The following is an 18900-nucleotide window of genomic DNA, read 5'->3' on the forward strand; positions in this document are numbered from 1 at the left end:
GGGTTTTTAAATATATATATATATATATATATATATATATATATATATACAGTACAGGCCAAAAGTTTGGACACACCTTCTCATTCAATGCGTTTTCTTTATTTTCATGACTATTTACATTGTAGATTCTCACTGAAGGCATCAAAACTATGAATGAACACATGTGGAGTTATGTACTTAACAAAAAAAGGTGAAATAACTGAAAACATGTTTTATATTCTAGTTTCTTCAAAATAGCCACCCTTTGCTCTGATTACTGCTTTGCACACTCTTGGCATTCTCTCCATGAGCTTCAAGAGGTAGTCACCTGAAATGGTTTTCCAACAGTCTTGAAGGAGTTCCCAGAGGTGTTTAGCACTTGTTGGCCCCTTTGCCTTCACTCTGCGGTCCAGCTCACCCCAAACCATCTGGATTGGGTTCAGGTCCGGTGACTGTGGAGGCCAGGTCATCTGCCGCAGCACTCCATCACTCTCCTTCTTGGTCAAATAGCCCTTACACAGCCTGGAGGTGTGTTTGGGGTCATTGTCCTGTTGAAAAATAAATGATCGTCCAACTAAACGCAAACCGGATGGGATGGCATGTCGCTGCAGGATGCTGTGGTAGCCATGCTGGTTCAGTGTGCCTTCAATTTTGAATAAATCCCCAACAGTGTCACCAGCAAAACACCCCCACACCATCACACCTCCTCCTCCATGCTTCACAGTGGGAACCAGGCATGTGGAATCCATCCGTTCACCTTTTCTGCGTCTCACAAAGACACGGCGGTTGGAACCAAAGATCTCAAATTTGGACTCATCAGACCAAAGCACAGATTTCCACTGGTCTAATGTCCATTCCTTGTGTTTCTTGGCCCAAACAAATCTCTTCTGCTTGTTGCCTCTCCTTAGCAGTGGTTTCCTAGCAGCTATTTGACCATGAAGGCCTGATTCGCGCAGTCTCCTCTTAACAGTTGTTCTAGAGATGGGTCTGCTGCTAGAACTCTGTGTGGCATTCATCTGGTCTCTGATCTGAGCTGCTGTTAACTTGCCATTTCTGAGGCTGGTGACTTGGATGAACTTATCCCCAGAAGCAGAGGTGACTCTTGGTCTTCCTTTCCTGGGTCGGTCCTCATGTGTGCCAGTTTCGTTGTAGCGCTTGATGGTTTTTGCGACTCCACTTGGGGACACATTTAAAGTTTTTGCAATTTTCCGGACTGACTGACCTTCATTTCTTAAAGTAATGATGGCCACTGGTTTTTCTTTAGTTAGCTGATTGATTCTTGCCATAATATGAATTTTAACAGTTGTCCAATAGGGCTGTCGGCTGTGTATTAACCTGACTTCTGCACAACACAACTGATGGTCCCAACCCCATTGATAAAGCAAGAAATTCCACTAATTAACCCTGATAAGGCACACCTGTGAAGTGGAAACCATTTCAGGTGACTACCTCTTGAAGCTCATGGAGAGAATGCCAAGAGTGTGCAAAGCAGTAATCAGAGCAAAGGGTGGCTATTTTAAAGAAACTAGAATATAAAACATGTTTTCAGTTATTTCACCTTTTTTTGTTAAGTACATAACTCCACATGTGTTCATTCATAGTTTTGATGCCTTCAGTGAGAATCTACAATGTAAATAGTCATGAAAATAAAGAAAACGCATTGAATGAGAAGGTGTGTCCAAACTTTTGGCCTGTACTGTATATATATATATAAATGAATGAATGGATAGCCACACAGAAGTTTTATTTATTAAGATCTGGTGAATTAATTTGTAAGTGTGACTCAGCTCTGGACCTCCCTTTGTCATGACATCAATACTTCCCACCCTGAGGAAAACCTTATGATGGATAATTGATGATAGAACTGATTTAAACATGAATAATGTGACCTTCTGTGGGGGAAATAATGACTACGGTTAATAAATAAAGACACAATGGAAGACTCCAAACCACCATCCTACAAAGCAAGCATGCAGGACAAGCATGGATGGATTATGAGACAATGGGCCCCTGGGCATAGATATGCAAAGGACCCTACTACCTCCCCTACGCAAGACTCACAGACTTTGTGGTGGTTTTAGCATCTCTTTGTGGTCGTTAAGCTTCTCTTTATGGCCGTGTGTGTCTTTGTAGTGATTTTGTGTCTCCTTGTGGTTGTTTTCAGAATCAGAATCAGAAATATTTTATTGATCCCAGGTTAATTGGTGACTCTAAATTGTCCGTAGGTGTGTGTGTGTGAGTGTGAATGGTTGTCTGTCTCTATGTGTCAGCCCTGTGATAGTCTGGCGACCTGTCCAGGGTAGTGTTGCACGGTATACCGGTACTAAAATAGTACCGCGGTACTAGAGTATTCCAAACGGTACTATACTGCATTTGGAAAATACCGGTACTTTGAAACTGATTCAATTCATTAATTTAGTTAATTTATTTTACACATTTATGCACACAAACGCCTTCCTTGTTCCTATTGAAGCACAGATTGCGCAAGTGGTGAGTATGACAACACCTGTATCAACATTCACAGCTAGCGCACGTGAAAAAAGACAAGAGAAAGTCTGCCTCACAAAGGGAGACAACACGAGACAACACAAACTTGGTGGAACATTTGAGTTACCAAACCGTGAAGTCCGTACTGAGGTACTTACCGAACCATGATTTTTTTGGTACTGTTACACCCCTACTATTTATTGTTCTAAAGGTTTGTATCCAAAAGGACTTTTCCTTAGGAAAAGTACCTAAGAGTATCGAAAAGTATTGAAATTCATATTGGTATTGGTACCGAAACAAAGATTTTGGTATCGTGACAACACTAGTCCAGGGTGTACCCTGCCTCTCGCCCAATGTCAGCTGGGATAGGCTCCAGAATCGTACCTCTCCCCCCCCTTGCTGTCGGTCTGTGGGCGAGGTAAGCAACATTGCTGTTGTAGTAATTTCCTATTTTGGCACTGTTAAGCTGTTATTAAGTTTGTTTAATGCTAACATGATCTTGTGTTGCTTAAGTTGTGTAGGGTTGTGTGTAGTTTGTCTGGATGTCTTTTACGGAAGATTTGCTGTCAGGAATAAACGGAGATCACCTCCAAAGATATCCACGGTCTGGGCCTTTTTATATCAACACAATGCAGACAACACTAGAATCCACCTGTTATATACAGATGTTTGTTTTTTTCATAACGTCACTTCACATTACCTGTTAACACGTTCTGCAGTCTTTTCCCTTCTCACTCCAAAGTCGTCGAAATCCAGTGCTTGGGCAGTGACTTGTGGCATCAGAAACCAATGAAAAAAGCCATCCTTTAATGTTGGTTAGCGTTATAGTTCGATGGCGCCTGGCAGCGTCAGGGGTAAACACGGCGGGACAAGGACGAAAGTTAAGGTGGCGAATGTCCAAGTTGGGCAGGTGGAAGGGGTGGTGGATGGGACCAACAAACACTGGCTTTCACCCAGTAGAGTGCTGTTTGCATCCCTGTTCTTTTTTCATAAACCCAACCATGTGTTTGCTGTTGAAGGGGAAAAAAAGTCAATTTGCTGCGTTGTACCTACGTAGTGCATTTATTTTGAAAGAGACTGTAGGTAAACGTTAATTTTCCTGTGAAAACAGAAGTGTACTTTGAAAGAAGACAATGCATGTAACACACAGAACTTGACACGATGTCCCATAACGTCAACAACCAACACACTCAGGGTACCTTGCACGTTGTATGTGGACATGGGAAGTCCATGACCAAAACGTCAATATGTGAGGAGATAGAGTTTTTTTTTTTTTTTTGTTGGAAGTCCACATACGCAATCATAAAAATCTCCAGTTCAGTTTGAGTGAAGTGGCTCTACTTTTAAGTCCGCTTTCTGCCATTGAAAAACACGTCATCTGCGTTCCATTGATGACGGCTTTGGGTGCTCACCGTGAACGCGCTTCCCTCAATCTGAACATACTTGGAGCTGATTGAGCTAATTCAATCAATTGTTCTGGAACTGAAAGTTTCCCGGATCAGGCACGGTCAACTCCAAGAGCGGGGTTAGGCTCAGAGTTTAAGCCTGCTTTCTGAAATAGGGCCTCGACCAACTCTAACTTCTGGGTTTGCCAACCAAAATACGTCATCCCTGCAGCACTTCATAGATTACGGCTTGGACCCCTAATAAAGCTGCACAAGGAAAATATCATAGCCTTCGTATCAAGGCAAGAGAGAAAACGCAGCAAATGAGATTATCATCAGTGTTTCAGCAGCTTGACGTGCGGCTGCCAACATGTCTGTCTGAATCAACCTCCCTCCCCCCCTTAAACTCGGCGAGAAGCATCTGACATCACACCAGAGCCCACACATATAAATACTGTATGAGACAGTACTTAAGCCAAGTGAGCAGCAGCTATGTTCCAGACGGGGTGTCTCCATCATGCTCATCACTGCACTATCACACGCCTGTTTAAAGCTGCAAGCATAGGAACCCTATCTTTACATCTCCGCTTCTATTTTGGCATTTGAACAACGCTCTCTACCCTACAGACAGTTTCATACATGATGTCCGTGCATCTGTCTGTGTATTGGCAACACCTCTGACAGTGAGCGCTATTTCAGTAACATGTAACAGATGATAAAATGTTGGAGACATATAGGAAAAAGATGCGTGTTTTACCTAAAATTTATTAACATAGACATTTGATTTACAAAGACATTATTGTTGTTATCATTGAGTGTGATGTTCCGACAGTGATTACAGTCCCAAGAGGTGGCATGGCGAGGGCAGATGGCGGCTGGGAATGTTGGGTCGTTAAATTGCAGCAGCGCCCATGTCAGGAAGTGTTACAGAAAGATCCAGGAGCTGTCCATGTTGGTCACTTGTTGCTGGGCTGCGCTGCGAAGTAAAGAGCCACCAGACAGTAGAGAGCGCCTCCTACAGTGAGAGCCATGGTGGTGCGGTACAGTAGCCTGTCAGGAACTCCACGCTTCAAATGAATGGGGATACCATCTGACGTCTGGGAGAGGACGAAACAGAAGGGGCAGGTGGGAAAAAAAAGGAGGAAAATATTAAAAATGCTATGTCAGATAGGCCTCAAAAAGTTTAATTATTTGGGACAGAACACATCTTCCTTTGACTATTAGGGGCTGTACACATGCTGCATCTTTAACCGCCTGGAAAATGCCAAGGATGTTGGGCGCTACTTTTGGAGCCAGCTTTCAAGAGTGCGGTGGCAGGTTGCGTCTGAGGTTGCCAAGCAAACTTAACTTGCTGGCGCTCGGGAATGTGTGCGACACTCTGCATGCTGCACGTCTACATTGAAAACAATCAATTTCAGGGCGCAAAAAATGCGGAATGTGTACGGCCCCTTAATCTATCTCATCTTCACAACACACTATAAAACACTGAACCAGGTTTGTGTGTTTCAAAATGTTTTCCTCTACATAAACATTTTCAGAATTTAAAAAAATGCTCCTGAAAATTGTGATTAGAAAAACCAAAATGACAGTTTAAGCATAAGAAAAGTTTTTCCTTTGCTTCGCAAGGCTGCGGTTTCTGTACAGATTTCTCGTTCAAGTGCCAGGCTGGAAATTTTCTTTCTTGCAATTAGAATATTGCCGCCGTGATTTTCATTATTTTGAGTGATTGCTCTGCACTGCTCAACTTCATGGCCATTTCCCTCACTGCCTCTCGTGTGATGAATACCGAAGCAGGGGGCCATTAAGAACAGAGTAAAATAAATACCAGTCATCGCCGAAAGCAAAAAAAACTTCAGTGCTTTGATTGATAATGTCTGACCACCTTCTCAAGTCATGAATTTTTATTCTGAGGATTTTGAATTAACAGAACTGATTCACAGTGTGAGCTGTATTAAAGCTGGGGTAGGCAGAAACCTGGAAAAGACTCTTTTGGACTCACTTGTGCGGCTTCCTTTTTTGGGTTGCCTTCAATCGGGCTTTCACCGCATTTGTATTTCTTTGCATTTGTAGAACAGCAAATAAGAATGCCCTCTTTCTGAAATGACCTGTCATTGGCCAAAAGCCCCATTTGCACCGAGCAGTACGGTACAGTTCAGTTCAGTGCGCTTTTTTCCCCATTTCCACTGTAAAAAGTTGTGGATGGTACCAATGGAAGCGTTCTGTACTGTCCCCGTTTTTGGTCCCCAGCACACAGATCTGGTACTAAAAGGTGTTTCTTTGCCCAGTGATGCCTAAATAAAACTGCCTACCCCAGCTTTAACGTAAGGTGTAAACAAACATCTTCTTGTCATGACTGACGCGTATTTCAGTCTGTGTTCGTCATTACCTGGAATAACCTCTGGAGGTCAGGAACCCGGTTTGTTCCCAGGTATTCCACCGTGGCCCCGGCCTCTGACACCACCTTGGTGGGTGTGGCAAAGATCATGGCTGGGGACTCTGCTGGCACAGTTGGCCTCAGCCCCTAAAAAAACCCAAGCAAATTGTCACAATAATGCACAGTTTCAAATACAGATGCGTGAAAGTGCTTTTTTTCTATTATTTGCGACAGACATAATCTAAAATCACTTAATCTAAAAACATGTTGATTATGTCTTTATGAGAGAGATCCAGTGTTGGGGGTAACGTGTTACAAAGCAACGCATTTGTGTACTCGGATTACTTCTTTGTTATGAATAACGTAATGTTATGTTTTCAAATAAGCAATACACTACCGGATTTCCCTGTTTCTTTTGTTGCCATTAAATGCATGTTTGCTATAAGACCATGTACTTTACGCTATACAAGCTAATTTAATTGTTTTCATTGAGGCTAAAATACCATAACCATAATAACCATGACTGAAAGAATGAGATCGCGGATACAAGCGGTGGAAATGAGTTTCCTCGGTGGGGTGTCTGGGCTCAGCCTTAGAGATATCCCACTGGTAGGAGGCCCCGGGGCAGACCCAGAACACGCTGGAGGGATTATATATCTCATTTGCACTGGGAATGCCTTGGAGTTTCCCAAGACCCGGCTCAATATAAGTGGCTGAAAATGGATGGATGGATGGATGGATGGATGGAGGCTAGTATTGGCTGTGGCAATATGCCTCTGCTAAAGTTGCTGTCAGAATGTTAGCAACCAAAATGTTGCAGAGGTGCCACTTATCAGTTACTTGGGTTGGGCAACTGGACAAATATATCAGCTATCAGCGCCTGCCTGTGTACATCGCTGTTGTTTGGGTTTGTTAGGGCAATTTTTGTAATATTATTTTGCAGTTTAATTGTCTGACTCTGAAGTGTGAGTAAAAGCCATCGATCAGCTGCGAGGCAGAGAAACAGCCAGGAAAAACACTGTGTAGATCCAGCATAGTTTCACATCTAACTCAGTGCATTAAGGGCTTATTTTATATATAGCAGAAAGACTAACCTAGACGGTTTTGGTGAGTTTTATTTTGTTTTTGTCAAGTTTGATTATTTAGGGCCAGAAGGGCAATCTGTAGTTTGAGCAACTGCCAACGAGTCAGCAAAAATCCACCGGATGATGCCTTTCGATTCATTGTGGATTTTGCTGGCAGATGAGCAGGGAAATCTGGGCGTTGGTAAGATGGAGTAAAGTTTACCATAATTCATTTCCGCATACTATCCACATTGTTACCATACAAAACTAGTTAAAGAAATTGGCAATTCTCTTTAACAAGAAAGATAAAATAATTTTAGACATCTGGAAGAGATCAACTTGATTTCAGAAGGTGTACCGTTGTCTTTTTTGTTTAACAATTAAAATAGATGTAAGGATATTTCCTTTCTTGACATTTCAATGCATTCAAAGGAAGGCATACAGTAAGCTATGCATCCTCTGTACAAGCTAACATGCAAGTTATCGCAACAGGGCTTTGATTTTTAGTCACTTTTATAATTTGTTTGAAGTAACAAGGTACTTCCAAAGTAACCTTTGCCAACACAGGTAATAAATAACATAAAAGAGTCCCATGAGTCAAAGGGAAACAACTCTTTTCATATCAATTTATGTTGAGTACAACAAAAGTGCATATACTCTTTGTTCAGCACTGTAATGTGCTCACAGTGCTGACTACAAATGATTACATGAGTGCATGATTCATCTCATCTCACAACTTATGCCTCCACTTGTGAGACTGTTTAAGTGCCTGTTCAGATTATCAAGCATCACTACAAACTACAATGAATTAACATTTAGGCTTATTTTTGTCACAAGTCGGTCAATGTTGTACCCTTTCCTGATAACACAATATTTTGTTGGCCTTTTTGCACACGTCATCAGCTTCTGTCCCTAGAAAAAAAAAAAGACGTGCTCATTTTCCGCCCACAAATCTTAAAATTAAAAACCAGTGCCTCAGTTATTGAGCTGTATGAGTCAAGGAATATTATCATCATTAATTCATGCATCAACTTTTCAGTCACTTATTACAGTCAGTAAATAAATCAGAGGAGCACTGTGGTGTTAATGAAGTATGTGCCTCCTTAATATCGTCTCACTAGGAGGAAGCCTCTCACCCACCTTTGGTTTGAAAATTACCAGGAGACCCATTGCCTTGTTAGAGTGTGTGGAGGCAGATAATGTGGGAGCGGGGAAATTAAATCTGACATATGAAAATGCAGAGGCACTGGGAGCAGATTATTTTTACTTGCCATTTAAGAGAAGGCTTAACTAAACGTGTTCACGGCAGGAACTGGTCTTTGTGCATTTAACCGGGATTACAGACTCACGTTTATTTTTGTGGCTTCGCCTGTGTGACATGTCATCACAGAGGGAGATGTGCTGCGATGTGCAGATGCTGAGGAATAATAAGCAAAATGCCTTCAGGTGTCTGCTGAGATTTCCCTTGTCTTTACCTAAACACAGGCAGGTTCAGGAAATTGGAAACTCTACGTTGCCTGAAGGTGTGACTGAGTGTGAATGTTGTTTGTATTTGTTAACCTTGACATAATAACAGCCTTTCTAAGTGTGAGCTGCTAGAGGAGACCCTGAAAGGACAGACTGAGTTGAGGTCACATGACCAGCTTTAAAAAGTGATAATTACCCAAGAGTGCTGCAACTGCCATGATATTGCAACTGCAGCTGTAAAAGGAAAAAGGCTGGGTCAACACTTCCTGGTAATGGCCAGATCTTCTATCCGCAATTAGGTTCAGCCACAGGCCATTATTTTTTAACGATGTTAAATGGACACCAGTGTTTTACAGGCACGGTGGAAAGACGGGCCTGTATGTTCAATACGTTCTAATCAAATCTTTTATTTAGCGTCACCTAAACTTAAACGTTCCAAAGTGTGGATACACTTTACCGAAATCAGCAAAACAACTGCAAAAGGCAATATTTACAAGACAACAAAAGCCCTTTGCTTAAATATGTATCCACAAAAATAAAAGTCAAAGGGGGATGCATTTTCAAGCAGTCACAATGCGTATCCCTCCAAGCTACAACCTCCAGGGCTGAAAATGAAGCCATTGTGGTAGTGCCAAAAACTGCATAACATATTGTTAATGCTTAAAGGTACGCATATTTAGGGGCAGGGCTGCTTGAGTGACAGGCTGTCTGTGAGGCGTCGCTACTGTTGATTAGTCAGTCGCGCCCTGCTCACTCACTCACAAGTTCTCACAAGTTCTCCAGCACCATTTTTTAGAGCCGTCGCCTGATGTGCACCTCCTGAGAAATGTAATTGCACATTGCGGCGACGCAGACCTCCTGTCTATTTCTGTAAGCTGAAACCATTTCCCTCAGTGGAAACAAAGCTTTTATTTACTTTAATTTCACAGATAAGAAACAATAAATTGTGAAGACAATAAAGCCTCCACAAAAATAGCATTTTAAGTCGTGTGTGTGATTTATCCTGGCTTCATGTGAGCAGAGGAAATCTCCGCTATTCACTAGGCTAATTTATACAATGTAAAATGCGATAGGCTTGTGCTAATAACGTTAGCATGTTGTATTTGTTTGGAAAACGTGTTTAGTATAAGACAGTTGTTTTGTCAGTGAACCTTGTGAGTTGTAATGGAGCCGAATTTTGTAAAATTACCTTTGTTAAATGTTGCTGTTGTCCCTGGTTTTATATGAGAAGAGGAGAAGTTCGTTAGCCACTAGGCCAATTTATACAATGTAAAATGCCATAGGCTTGTGCTAATAACGTTAGCATGTTGTATTTGTGGAGAAAATGTGTCCAGATAAAGACAAGTGCTTTGTCTGTGAATGCTGCGAGTTATAGTGAAGCTGATTTGTGTACTTGTGCTATTAAGCCATGTTTAAGGTGTGTTTTGAATCAACTAAACTAATTGTAACATAGGCCTATTTCATAACGGGAATAAAATCCCTGTCTTTGCAATTTATTCTGATCACAGTGTTTTTATAAAACTTCTTGTGACATTTCAAATGTGGCTTTGACTTGTCACTGAACATGTAGCCCATTTTGTAGGAAATACCAAGATATATCTCGTGTATTGTCAGTCAGCCTGTGAATATCGAGATATAAATTTCTGTCCATATCGCCCAGCCTTAAATGTGGTCACTTCTGGCTCCAGAAAACCAAGATGGCAATGGCCAATATGCCGACCCCAATGCTTCAAAACAGCAGTCCACAAACCAATGGGTGACATCAAAGTTGCTACGCCCATTATTTTATACAGTCTATGATCCCTATCCCTACTATCACGTTTTTAGTTCTATGTATACCTCAGATCATGCTGAATAACCCTGGTGAATATTGAGAAGTTTCTTCATTTCTTGATAAATTTAGAGTGGGACACACATTCTTTCAGTCTGCATAAAATGTATTCCCTCTCTATAATGCACAAATGATGACCTCATGTAGGTCCACCGTCACTGAATGCATGCGCGCTCTCAAGGCCAGGGGCACATTTCTTATCAGAGGGAAACACGACACCGGTATTCTGTGCATCAGCTGTACATGCAGGAAAAGCAAATAACTGATTACATCCACTGTGTTCTTTGTACGTTTGTAGCTGTAGCTGTAGACCCCCTCCCCCTCTTCCCCATGGAGAAGCAAGCACAACATCTCAGCAAAAGGGCAAATGAGTCAGGACATGGCTGATAAATGTGACACAACAGTGACAGTTTGGGGTGACAGCACTACATCCCTTTAACTCGGCAGAATTGCTGTAATAGCTGAATAAAATAGTACATATTTGTTAACAGAGATGCTTTTATTCCCTACGAAACTTTAAAAGATTTAATACGGGATTCAGATTTGAAAATGGTATTTAACCACATCCTTACTGAGGTTAATACTCATTTGGCAAAAAAAAAAAAGACAGGTGGCTTCATGTGAGTAGAGGAGAAGTCCGCTTGCCGCTATGCTAATTTATACAATATAAAATGCCATAGGCTTGTGCTAATAAGGTTAGCATGATGTATTTGTGGGGAAAATGTGTCCAGATAAAGACAAGTGTTTGTCTGTGAATGCTGCGAGTTATAGTGAAGCTGATTTGTGTACTTGTGTTTGAAATTGTCTCTATTAAGCCATGTTTAATATGTGTTTAATGTGTGTTTTGAATCAACTAAACTTCACAGCACTTCACAGAAACCTTGCGTCGACTAGTGTTGTGGAGGTGTAACATTTTATTGTGTGACTTGTGTGACCATAGGATATTGTATATTGACACCCCCCCCCCCCCCCCCCCCCCCCCATAAACAGTGTCCTGCTTTAATTATGGTTGAATAAAAGTTGCTGACACCAATCTCTCCTGGTCAGATGAGCTGAATTGTGTATTTTGAAATACAAATGCAGTATCTCAAGGTTGGACTTTAGGAAAGTATTTTAGTTGCAGTCCACTGAGGATGATATTGATGTTTCGGGATCATATTGCCCCAGCAAAAAAACAACTTAATTGAGCTAGAGGCCAGCCTAATCCTCTATCATATAACCAGGAGGCTGCAGTGTAGTAATAACAGACCAGCAGAGTAATAATAAAGGTCACAGCTGGCAGATGCTGTGAGAGGTAATTGATTTTCGAAATTGGCTGTAAAAGACACATGAAGGCCGGATCCCTGTGTACGACATAACCTTTCAAAAATAAAGGTTGAATAAAGGTTGTGTGATAAGGCAGTGAATGAAAAAGGAAATTACCTATTGGGTGAAAGAGAGGCAGGCCATTGTGTGGTTTGTCTCATAGGTTTCCAACGTTAGATTGCTTAATAAAAACTACATAGAGTTTACGCGACACAATGACGTTAGCTAGATTAAATGAAGACGGCTCTGATGTTAATAATTTATCACCACGTTTGGGAATTAGCACACATGCTGTACATTTAGCTAGCTGCACTGGAGATGTTTAAATCTCTTCAGTTGTTTTGGAAGTGACGGCGCCTCAGGCACAGACATATATACATAGGCACACCGACACAAATCCAGCGCAGTGATATGAAGGTCATCACCGCCGGTTACCGACTCGGTTTGTCACTGACACACCGCTCTCCGGTCTCACCTGAGGGCTGTAGGCGGCTGTGGGAGCAGATCCCGTCAGTTTCTGGGTAAAACCGCTGAACTTGTAGTACATTTTTCCGCTGAAGGACGGGGAAAGGTGTCACTCAAAACAAAAACCTCCCGGTGAAGGGTCTTCCTCCTGCGACCGTCGAGGGAAAGTGACGTCACAGCCAGCTGGCTCGGCTGCCCGTTTAAAATTCAAGTGGAGAGCTGGAGGAGGTGTGTGTGGATAACTCTTAGAAACTACACTGAAAGTGTGTAAAACATGGAGCTAATTACATTCATTTAAATACTGTACCTAAGTATACAGCTGAGGAACTTGTGCTTTACTTGAGTAGATTTCATTTTATGCTGCTTGAACTTATACATACTCATACATAGCCTATGTCTAGCTTACATATTGTAGCTGACATTTCTCAATCTGCGTTCTTGCCTTTACTTGTGTTCTTGCAGACTTGTCGCAGCCCAAGTACTGTTCCAATTCAAAGTCCGCATCCAGCCAAGTACAGTCCAAATGTCTGGATGTGAACTTGCTCTGCCCGTTCCATCGGGGATGCATCGGGAGGTGACTTGTGTGGACTTTTGACAGCCAGGTATTTCTCACAGACCGGCAGCACGGGCAGCCGTCCTTGGGAGTTTGTACTGAGTCAAACTTGCCACATATATATATATATATAATCAGCCAATCACGTGGCAGCAACTCAATGCATTTAGGCAAGTAGACATGGTCAAGACGACCTGCTGAAGTTCAAACGGAGCATCAGAATGAGAAAGAAAGGTGATTTAAGTGTCTTTGAACATGGCATGGCTGTTGGTGCCAGACGGGCTGGTCTGAGTATTTACTGGGATTTTCACACACAACCATCTCTAGGGTTTACAGAGGATGGTCCCAAAAAGAGAAAATATCCAGTGAGCAGTAGTTCTCTGGGTGAAAATGCTTTGTTGATGCCAGAGGTCAGAGGAGAATGGCCAGACTGATTCAAGATGATAAAAGGCAACAGTAACTCAAATAACCACTGGTTACAACCAAGGTCTGCAGAAGACCATCTCTGAAGCAACAACACGTCCAACCTTGAAGCAGATGGGCTACAGCAGCAGAAGACCACACCAGGTGCCACTCCTGTCAGCTAACAACAGGAAACTGAGGCTACAGTTCACACAGGCTCACCAAAACTGGACAATAGAAGATTGGAAAAACGTTGCCTGGTCTGATGAGTCTGGATTTATGCTGCCACATTCAGATGGTAGAGTCAGAATTTGGTGTAAACAACATGAAAACATGGATCCATCCTGCCTTGTATCAACGGTTCAGGCTGCTGGTGGTGGTGTAATGGTGAGGGGGATATTTTCTTGGCACACTTTGGGCCCCTTAGTACCAACTGAGCATGTTTTTTTGTTTTTTTTTTTGAATATTTTATTTTCAGTTTTATGTAATTACACAAAGAATATATCAACATAACACAAAACAAGGCACAAAAAAACAAATAAAAAAACAAGTCCCCACCCCACAAAAAAAGCCCCAGAAACCCTCGGCAAAAAAAAAAAAAAAAGAAAAGAAAAAGAAAGAAAAGGTCAGTGCATAAAGTCAACCCAAAAGATCACATCAAGGACTTGGCACAAGAGACGCAGCCAAGTAATCCAAATAAGGCTGCCAAACTTTCAAAAAGGTGTCATATTGTTTTCTTATACTGTATGTTATTTTCCACAGGGGAATGCAATTGTTAATCTCCAAAGACCACCTATTGATAGGAAGAGGGGAATCAGATTTCCATGACACTGCAATGCACTTCCTGGCCACACATAGAGCAATTTCCATAAATTTAAGTTGTGCATTATTTAGAGAACCACGAATACTTGTAAAGTTCCCCAGTAAACAAAGCTCCGGGTCCGGTGGAACATTAACTCCTGTAATCCTGGTCAAAGTGGAGCAGATGTTATGCCAGAAAGGCCTCACTTTTGTACACAGCCAGGTACAATGCAAAAAGGAACCAACTTCAATATCACATCTGAAGCACATTTCTGACAAGTTGGATTTGAAAGAATGTAATTTTTCTGGGGTAAGATATAATTGATGTAGAATATTATAGTTAATCAATCTATAACGGGTGTTAATAGTAGCTGACAAGCTGCTTTGACATAAATCTGCGCAGAGCTGTTCATTCAGATTCACTTTATTTGTCATTTCCCAGAGTATTTACATACAAAAAGAAACGAAATACTGTTTCTCATCAGCTACACAGTGCATTAAAAAGACTAGTAATACATAAGTTATCAATTCATCAATTGTAACATTGAGATCTGATTCCCATTTCGTTCTAGATTTGTGCAGACCGGGTTTTGGGCACTCATTTAGCAATAGACGGTACATTTTGGAAATAAATTTACATGCATTCTCCTCACAAAGCAATCTCTCAACATCATCAATGACAGGCAAGATCATTTCGGGACCCAAGTTAGATCTCAATCTTAATTGGAGATAGCAAAAAAAAGGTTTGATTGGACAAGTCATATTTTCTCTTCAGATGCTTGAAAGACATGAGAAGTCCTTTGTCAAAGCAGTCCTCCAAACGATGGATTCCTTTTTGATACCATACATCCGAAATCTTATTGTTTAGAGTCATGGGTGTAAGTTCATTTTGTCTTAAAGGTGTTTTAGGTGACAGTTCCACTTTCAATTCGACTTTTGTGAACCTCATACCAAATTTTAATCAAATGCTTCAGTACAGGGTTATCTGTCCTGTTGGCTACTGTTCTACAGTTATACTTATAAATGAAGTCACTGTGAACCTTTTCTTTCAGGAGATGCAGCCCAATTTGTGTCCAAGAGGGTGGGCCACTGCCCTCAAAAAAGGATGAAATAAATCTCGTTTGAGCTGCTAAGTAGTAGCTTTTAAAGCTGGGTAGTCGAAGTCCCCCTAATCCATAGTCCCATGTTAACTTCTCCATTGATATCCGGCGTGCCTTACAGTTCCATATGAATTGTCTGACATATTTATTAAGAGTTTTAAAAAAGGATTGTGGTAATGGAATGGGTAGGGATTGAAACAGATATTGCAGTCTTGGTTGTACATTCATTTTAATACAATTAACTCTGCAAACCCATCCACCTATGTAAATCATCTTCAATCTTACTGAGCAATGGGAGGTAATTCAATTTATATAGGTTTTTGAGGTTGTTGTCTACAATTATTCCAAGATATTTTATACCGTTAGAAGGCCATCTCAATGAACTAGCACGCTGGAATTTGGAGTGATCAGAGTTTGTCAATCGAATAATTTCACTCTTTTCCCAATTCACCTTGTAACCTGAAATATTACCATAAGTATTTAATATAGTTTGTAATTTGACAAGGGAATTGTCAGGATCTTTTAAGTATAAGATAATGTCATCCACCAGGAGATTAATTTTATGAACTGTCTGGCCCACCTGGAAGCCCTTTATATCAGGATCCTGTCTGATTACTTCAGCTAAAGGCTCAGTTGCCAAGACGAAAAGTATTGGAGACAAAGGGCATCCCTGTCGGCTTGATCTACCTAAATACGGCCACTCTAACCTATCAAAGGCTTTCTCCGCGTCTAAAGCCACTGTTATACTGGACTCTGTTTCAAATTTTGCTAAATGAATAATATTAAAAAGCCTACATAAATTGTTAGCTGAGGAGCATTTTGAAATAAAGCCAGTCTGGTCTGGATTTATTAGTTGTGGCAAGTATTGGCCAAGTCTGTTAGCCAGGGTCTTAGAAGTCAATTTGTACTCTGTATTTAGCAATGAAATTGGCCGATATGAAGAGCACTTTAATGGATCTCTATTCTTTTTGTGAATCACATGGCAGTGGAGGATGATTCAGGGAGAGTTTGAGTCTTAGACGCTAAATTAATGACGTCCATGAGAAGCGGGAGAAGTAAATCCTTAAATTCCCTGTCAAATTCAGGAGGAAACCCATCCTCTCCTGGCGACTTATTTGCCTGTAATGAGCCCAGAGCCTTTTCAGTTTCTCTTTGTGTGAAAGGCAGATCAAGACTATCTTGTTCTTCTTGGCCAAGTTTGGGCAATTTAACCATGGTCAAAAAATCATCTATCTCATTCAGGTTTTCTGGTGGTTCTGATGTATATAAATGTGTGTAAAACTATTTGAGTGTGTCATTAATTTCTGTTGGATTATATGATACAGAGCCTGTTTCAGTTTGAATTGAATTAATTGTCCTAGAGCTTTCTTCTTTTCTTAGTTGCCGAGATAATATTTTGTGTGCTTTCTCTCCCAATTCGTAATACCTTTGTTTGGTTCTCAGAATATTTTTTTCAATTTTGTAAGTATGTAATGTATTATATTTGAGCTTTTTATTTACTAACAACTGGTGTACTTCTTTAGACTTTGATTGTTGAAACTCCTTTTCCAAATTCAAAATGTCTTTTTCAACTTCTTCTATTTCTGCCATATATTTCTTTTTGATACCTTTGGTATAAGAGATTATTTGTCCCCTTAAAAAAGCTTTAAGCATGTCCCATAGTATAAAACTATTGGGAGAGGAGGCACAGTTTGTCTCACAGAATAGCCCAATCTGATTTCTTATGAATTCGCAGAAGTCCGGTTTTTGAAGGAGGGTAGGGTTCAGACGGCATCTATATGAATTAGTAGCCTTTTCTGGCATATAAATAGACAGGGTCGAAGGTGAATGATCCGACAGTGTTCTAGATAAATATTCAGATTCTACTGCTCTGTGAATCAACTGTGTTGACAACAGAAAAAAATCAATCCCAGTAAAAGAGCTGGGGCGACCAGAAAAGAAGGAGTAATCTCACGTTTGAGGGTGCATTTGTCTCCACACATCTGTTAAGTTTAATTCTTTCATAAGATCTATGGTCATTTTGGCTGCTTTTGTTTTGGATATTGATAGCGTCGATTTATCCAGGAGAGGATCCAAGCAAAAATTAAAGTCACCCCGTATAAGAATATTTTGGCGTCCTTCTGACACCTTCAAAAATATGTCTTGAATAAATGACTCATCATCATAATTGGGTGCATATAAATTTAAGAGGCTCTGAGTAAATTTGACAATTCACTAAAACGTATCTCCCCAACGTGTCCACAATGGTTTCTCCAGTTGTCACAGGGGTGTTCTTATTTATTAAATCAGCCACTCCCATGGCTTTGGAATTAAAGGATGATGATATTACATGTCCTACCCAATCCCTCCTCAATTTCTTATGTTCCAGTGATGTTAGATGGGTTTCTTGTAAATGTGTTAGGACTCTCTTCCGTTTGACTGGTCCGTTTATCCCATTCACATTAAAGCTAACAAATTTCACTACTCTATTCATCAACAGTAAATATTTTTACAAAAATATTGCCCTCTCCAAATATTGCCCTCTCCACTCCAACACTGAACATTCAGCACCATCTACCCTATCAAACTGGGATGTGCACTGTGCACCTATCAAACTAAACATGTCACCGCCCCACCCATCTGGGGCTCTATCTAAAATTATGGACTTATATTTTAATTATCCATTTTAAGTGGAAAAAATAAAGATAAAAACAAATGCTAAATACACCCATTTAAAAAAAAAATTGCAATAACATTAACTCGATCGTCTTAGTCTGAAATCTGCCTCAGTCAAATGCAGATAAATGTAAACATTACTGTTATAACTTAGAGTATCCAGAGTGTCTTTAATATATCAGGACTGACGACAGTATTAAACTGGTGTGGTAACTCTTACAAACTGTGGCCGATTGTCCGGTTTACATCTGATCTGTCAGTCCCCTGAGGATTCACGCAGGAACGCCGCTGCTTCCTTTGGTGTTTTGAAGAGTCTCCTCTTCCCATCGGGGAGCGTGATCCTCAGTGTTGCAGGATGAAGCAAAGCAAACAGGATCTCCCTGGATCGAAATTCCTTTTTCACTTGATCGTATTCCTTCCTCCGCTTCACTAAGGTGGCGCTCAGGTCGGGGAAAAACATCACCGGCTTGTCTTCGTAGGTGATGGGACCCTTTTCCCTGGATAGCTGTGAGGCGATGCGAAGGATTCTCTCCCGGTCCTGATATTTGAGCAGCCGAATCAGAACGTGTCTCGGCCTCTGGTCAGCAGGTGGACGGTGCGCTCGCTCGATTATCAGTGGCTCTGTAAAGTGTTCCGGTCCTAGGCTGGCTGGTGTCCAGTTGACAGGATTATTCCCTTCACAGCCTTCTCGCAAATTAATGACACGTATATTATTGCGTCGGCTGTAGTTCTCGAGCTGGTCGACTTTATCCATTAGGAACTCGTTCTCCTTTCTCAGCTTGGTAACACTAGAGTCAAGCTCCACCAGCTGGTCCTCCGCTGTGCCAAGACGCTCCTCTGTTTCAGCAACATGAGAGCTCAACTTGTCTAGCATGGTTTTCAGTCCAGAGATGGACTGATTTAATTCTGCCGTTTTGGAGTCGATCTTTTTAGAGAGAGCCTTATTGCAATTTCTTATCTCCTGGAGGAGAATGGGTAGATCTCCGCCGCTCAGGTGTTCCTGTGCCATCGCCACCATCATGCTAGCTTCCT

General features: G+C 41.2%; 1 protein-coding gene across 1 annotated transcript; it reads right to left on the bottom strand.

Moving 5' to 3' along the window:
* Positions 1-4598: 4598 nt before the first annotated feature.
* cox7a2l (cytochrome c oxidase subunit 7A2 like) lies at positions 4599-12523 on the bottom strand. The gene is made up of 3 exons (XM_033611037.2): positions 12368-12523; positions 6238-6372; positions 4599-4948 (listed from the first exon to the last, which is right to left on the bottom strand). Exons 1-3 carry the CDS (start codon positions 12437-12439, stop codon positions 4808-4810), a joined length of 348 nt encoding a protein of 115 aa, XP_033466928.2. The 5' UTR covers positions 12440-12523; the 3' UTR covers positions 4599-4807.
* Between the last annotated feature and the right edge of the window lie 6377 nt (positions 12524-18900).

The sequence above is a fragment of the Epinephelus lanceolatus genome, chromosome 21 (assembly GCF_041903045.1).
Source record: "Epinephelus lanceolatus isolate andai-2023 chromosome 21, ASM4190304v1, whole genome shotgun sequence".
NCBI classification, from domain to species: domain Eukaryota; kingdom Metazoa; phylum Chordata; class Actinopteri; order Perciformes; family Serranidae; genus Epinephelus; species Epinephelus lanceolatus.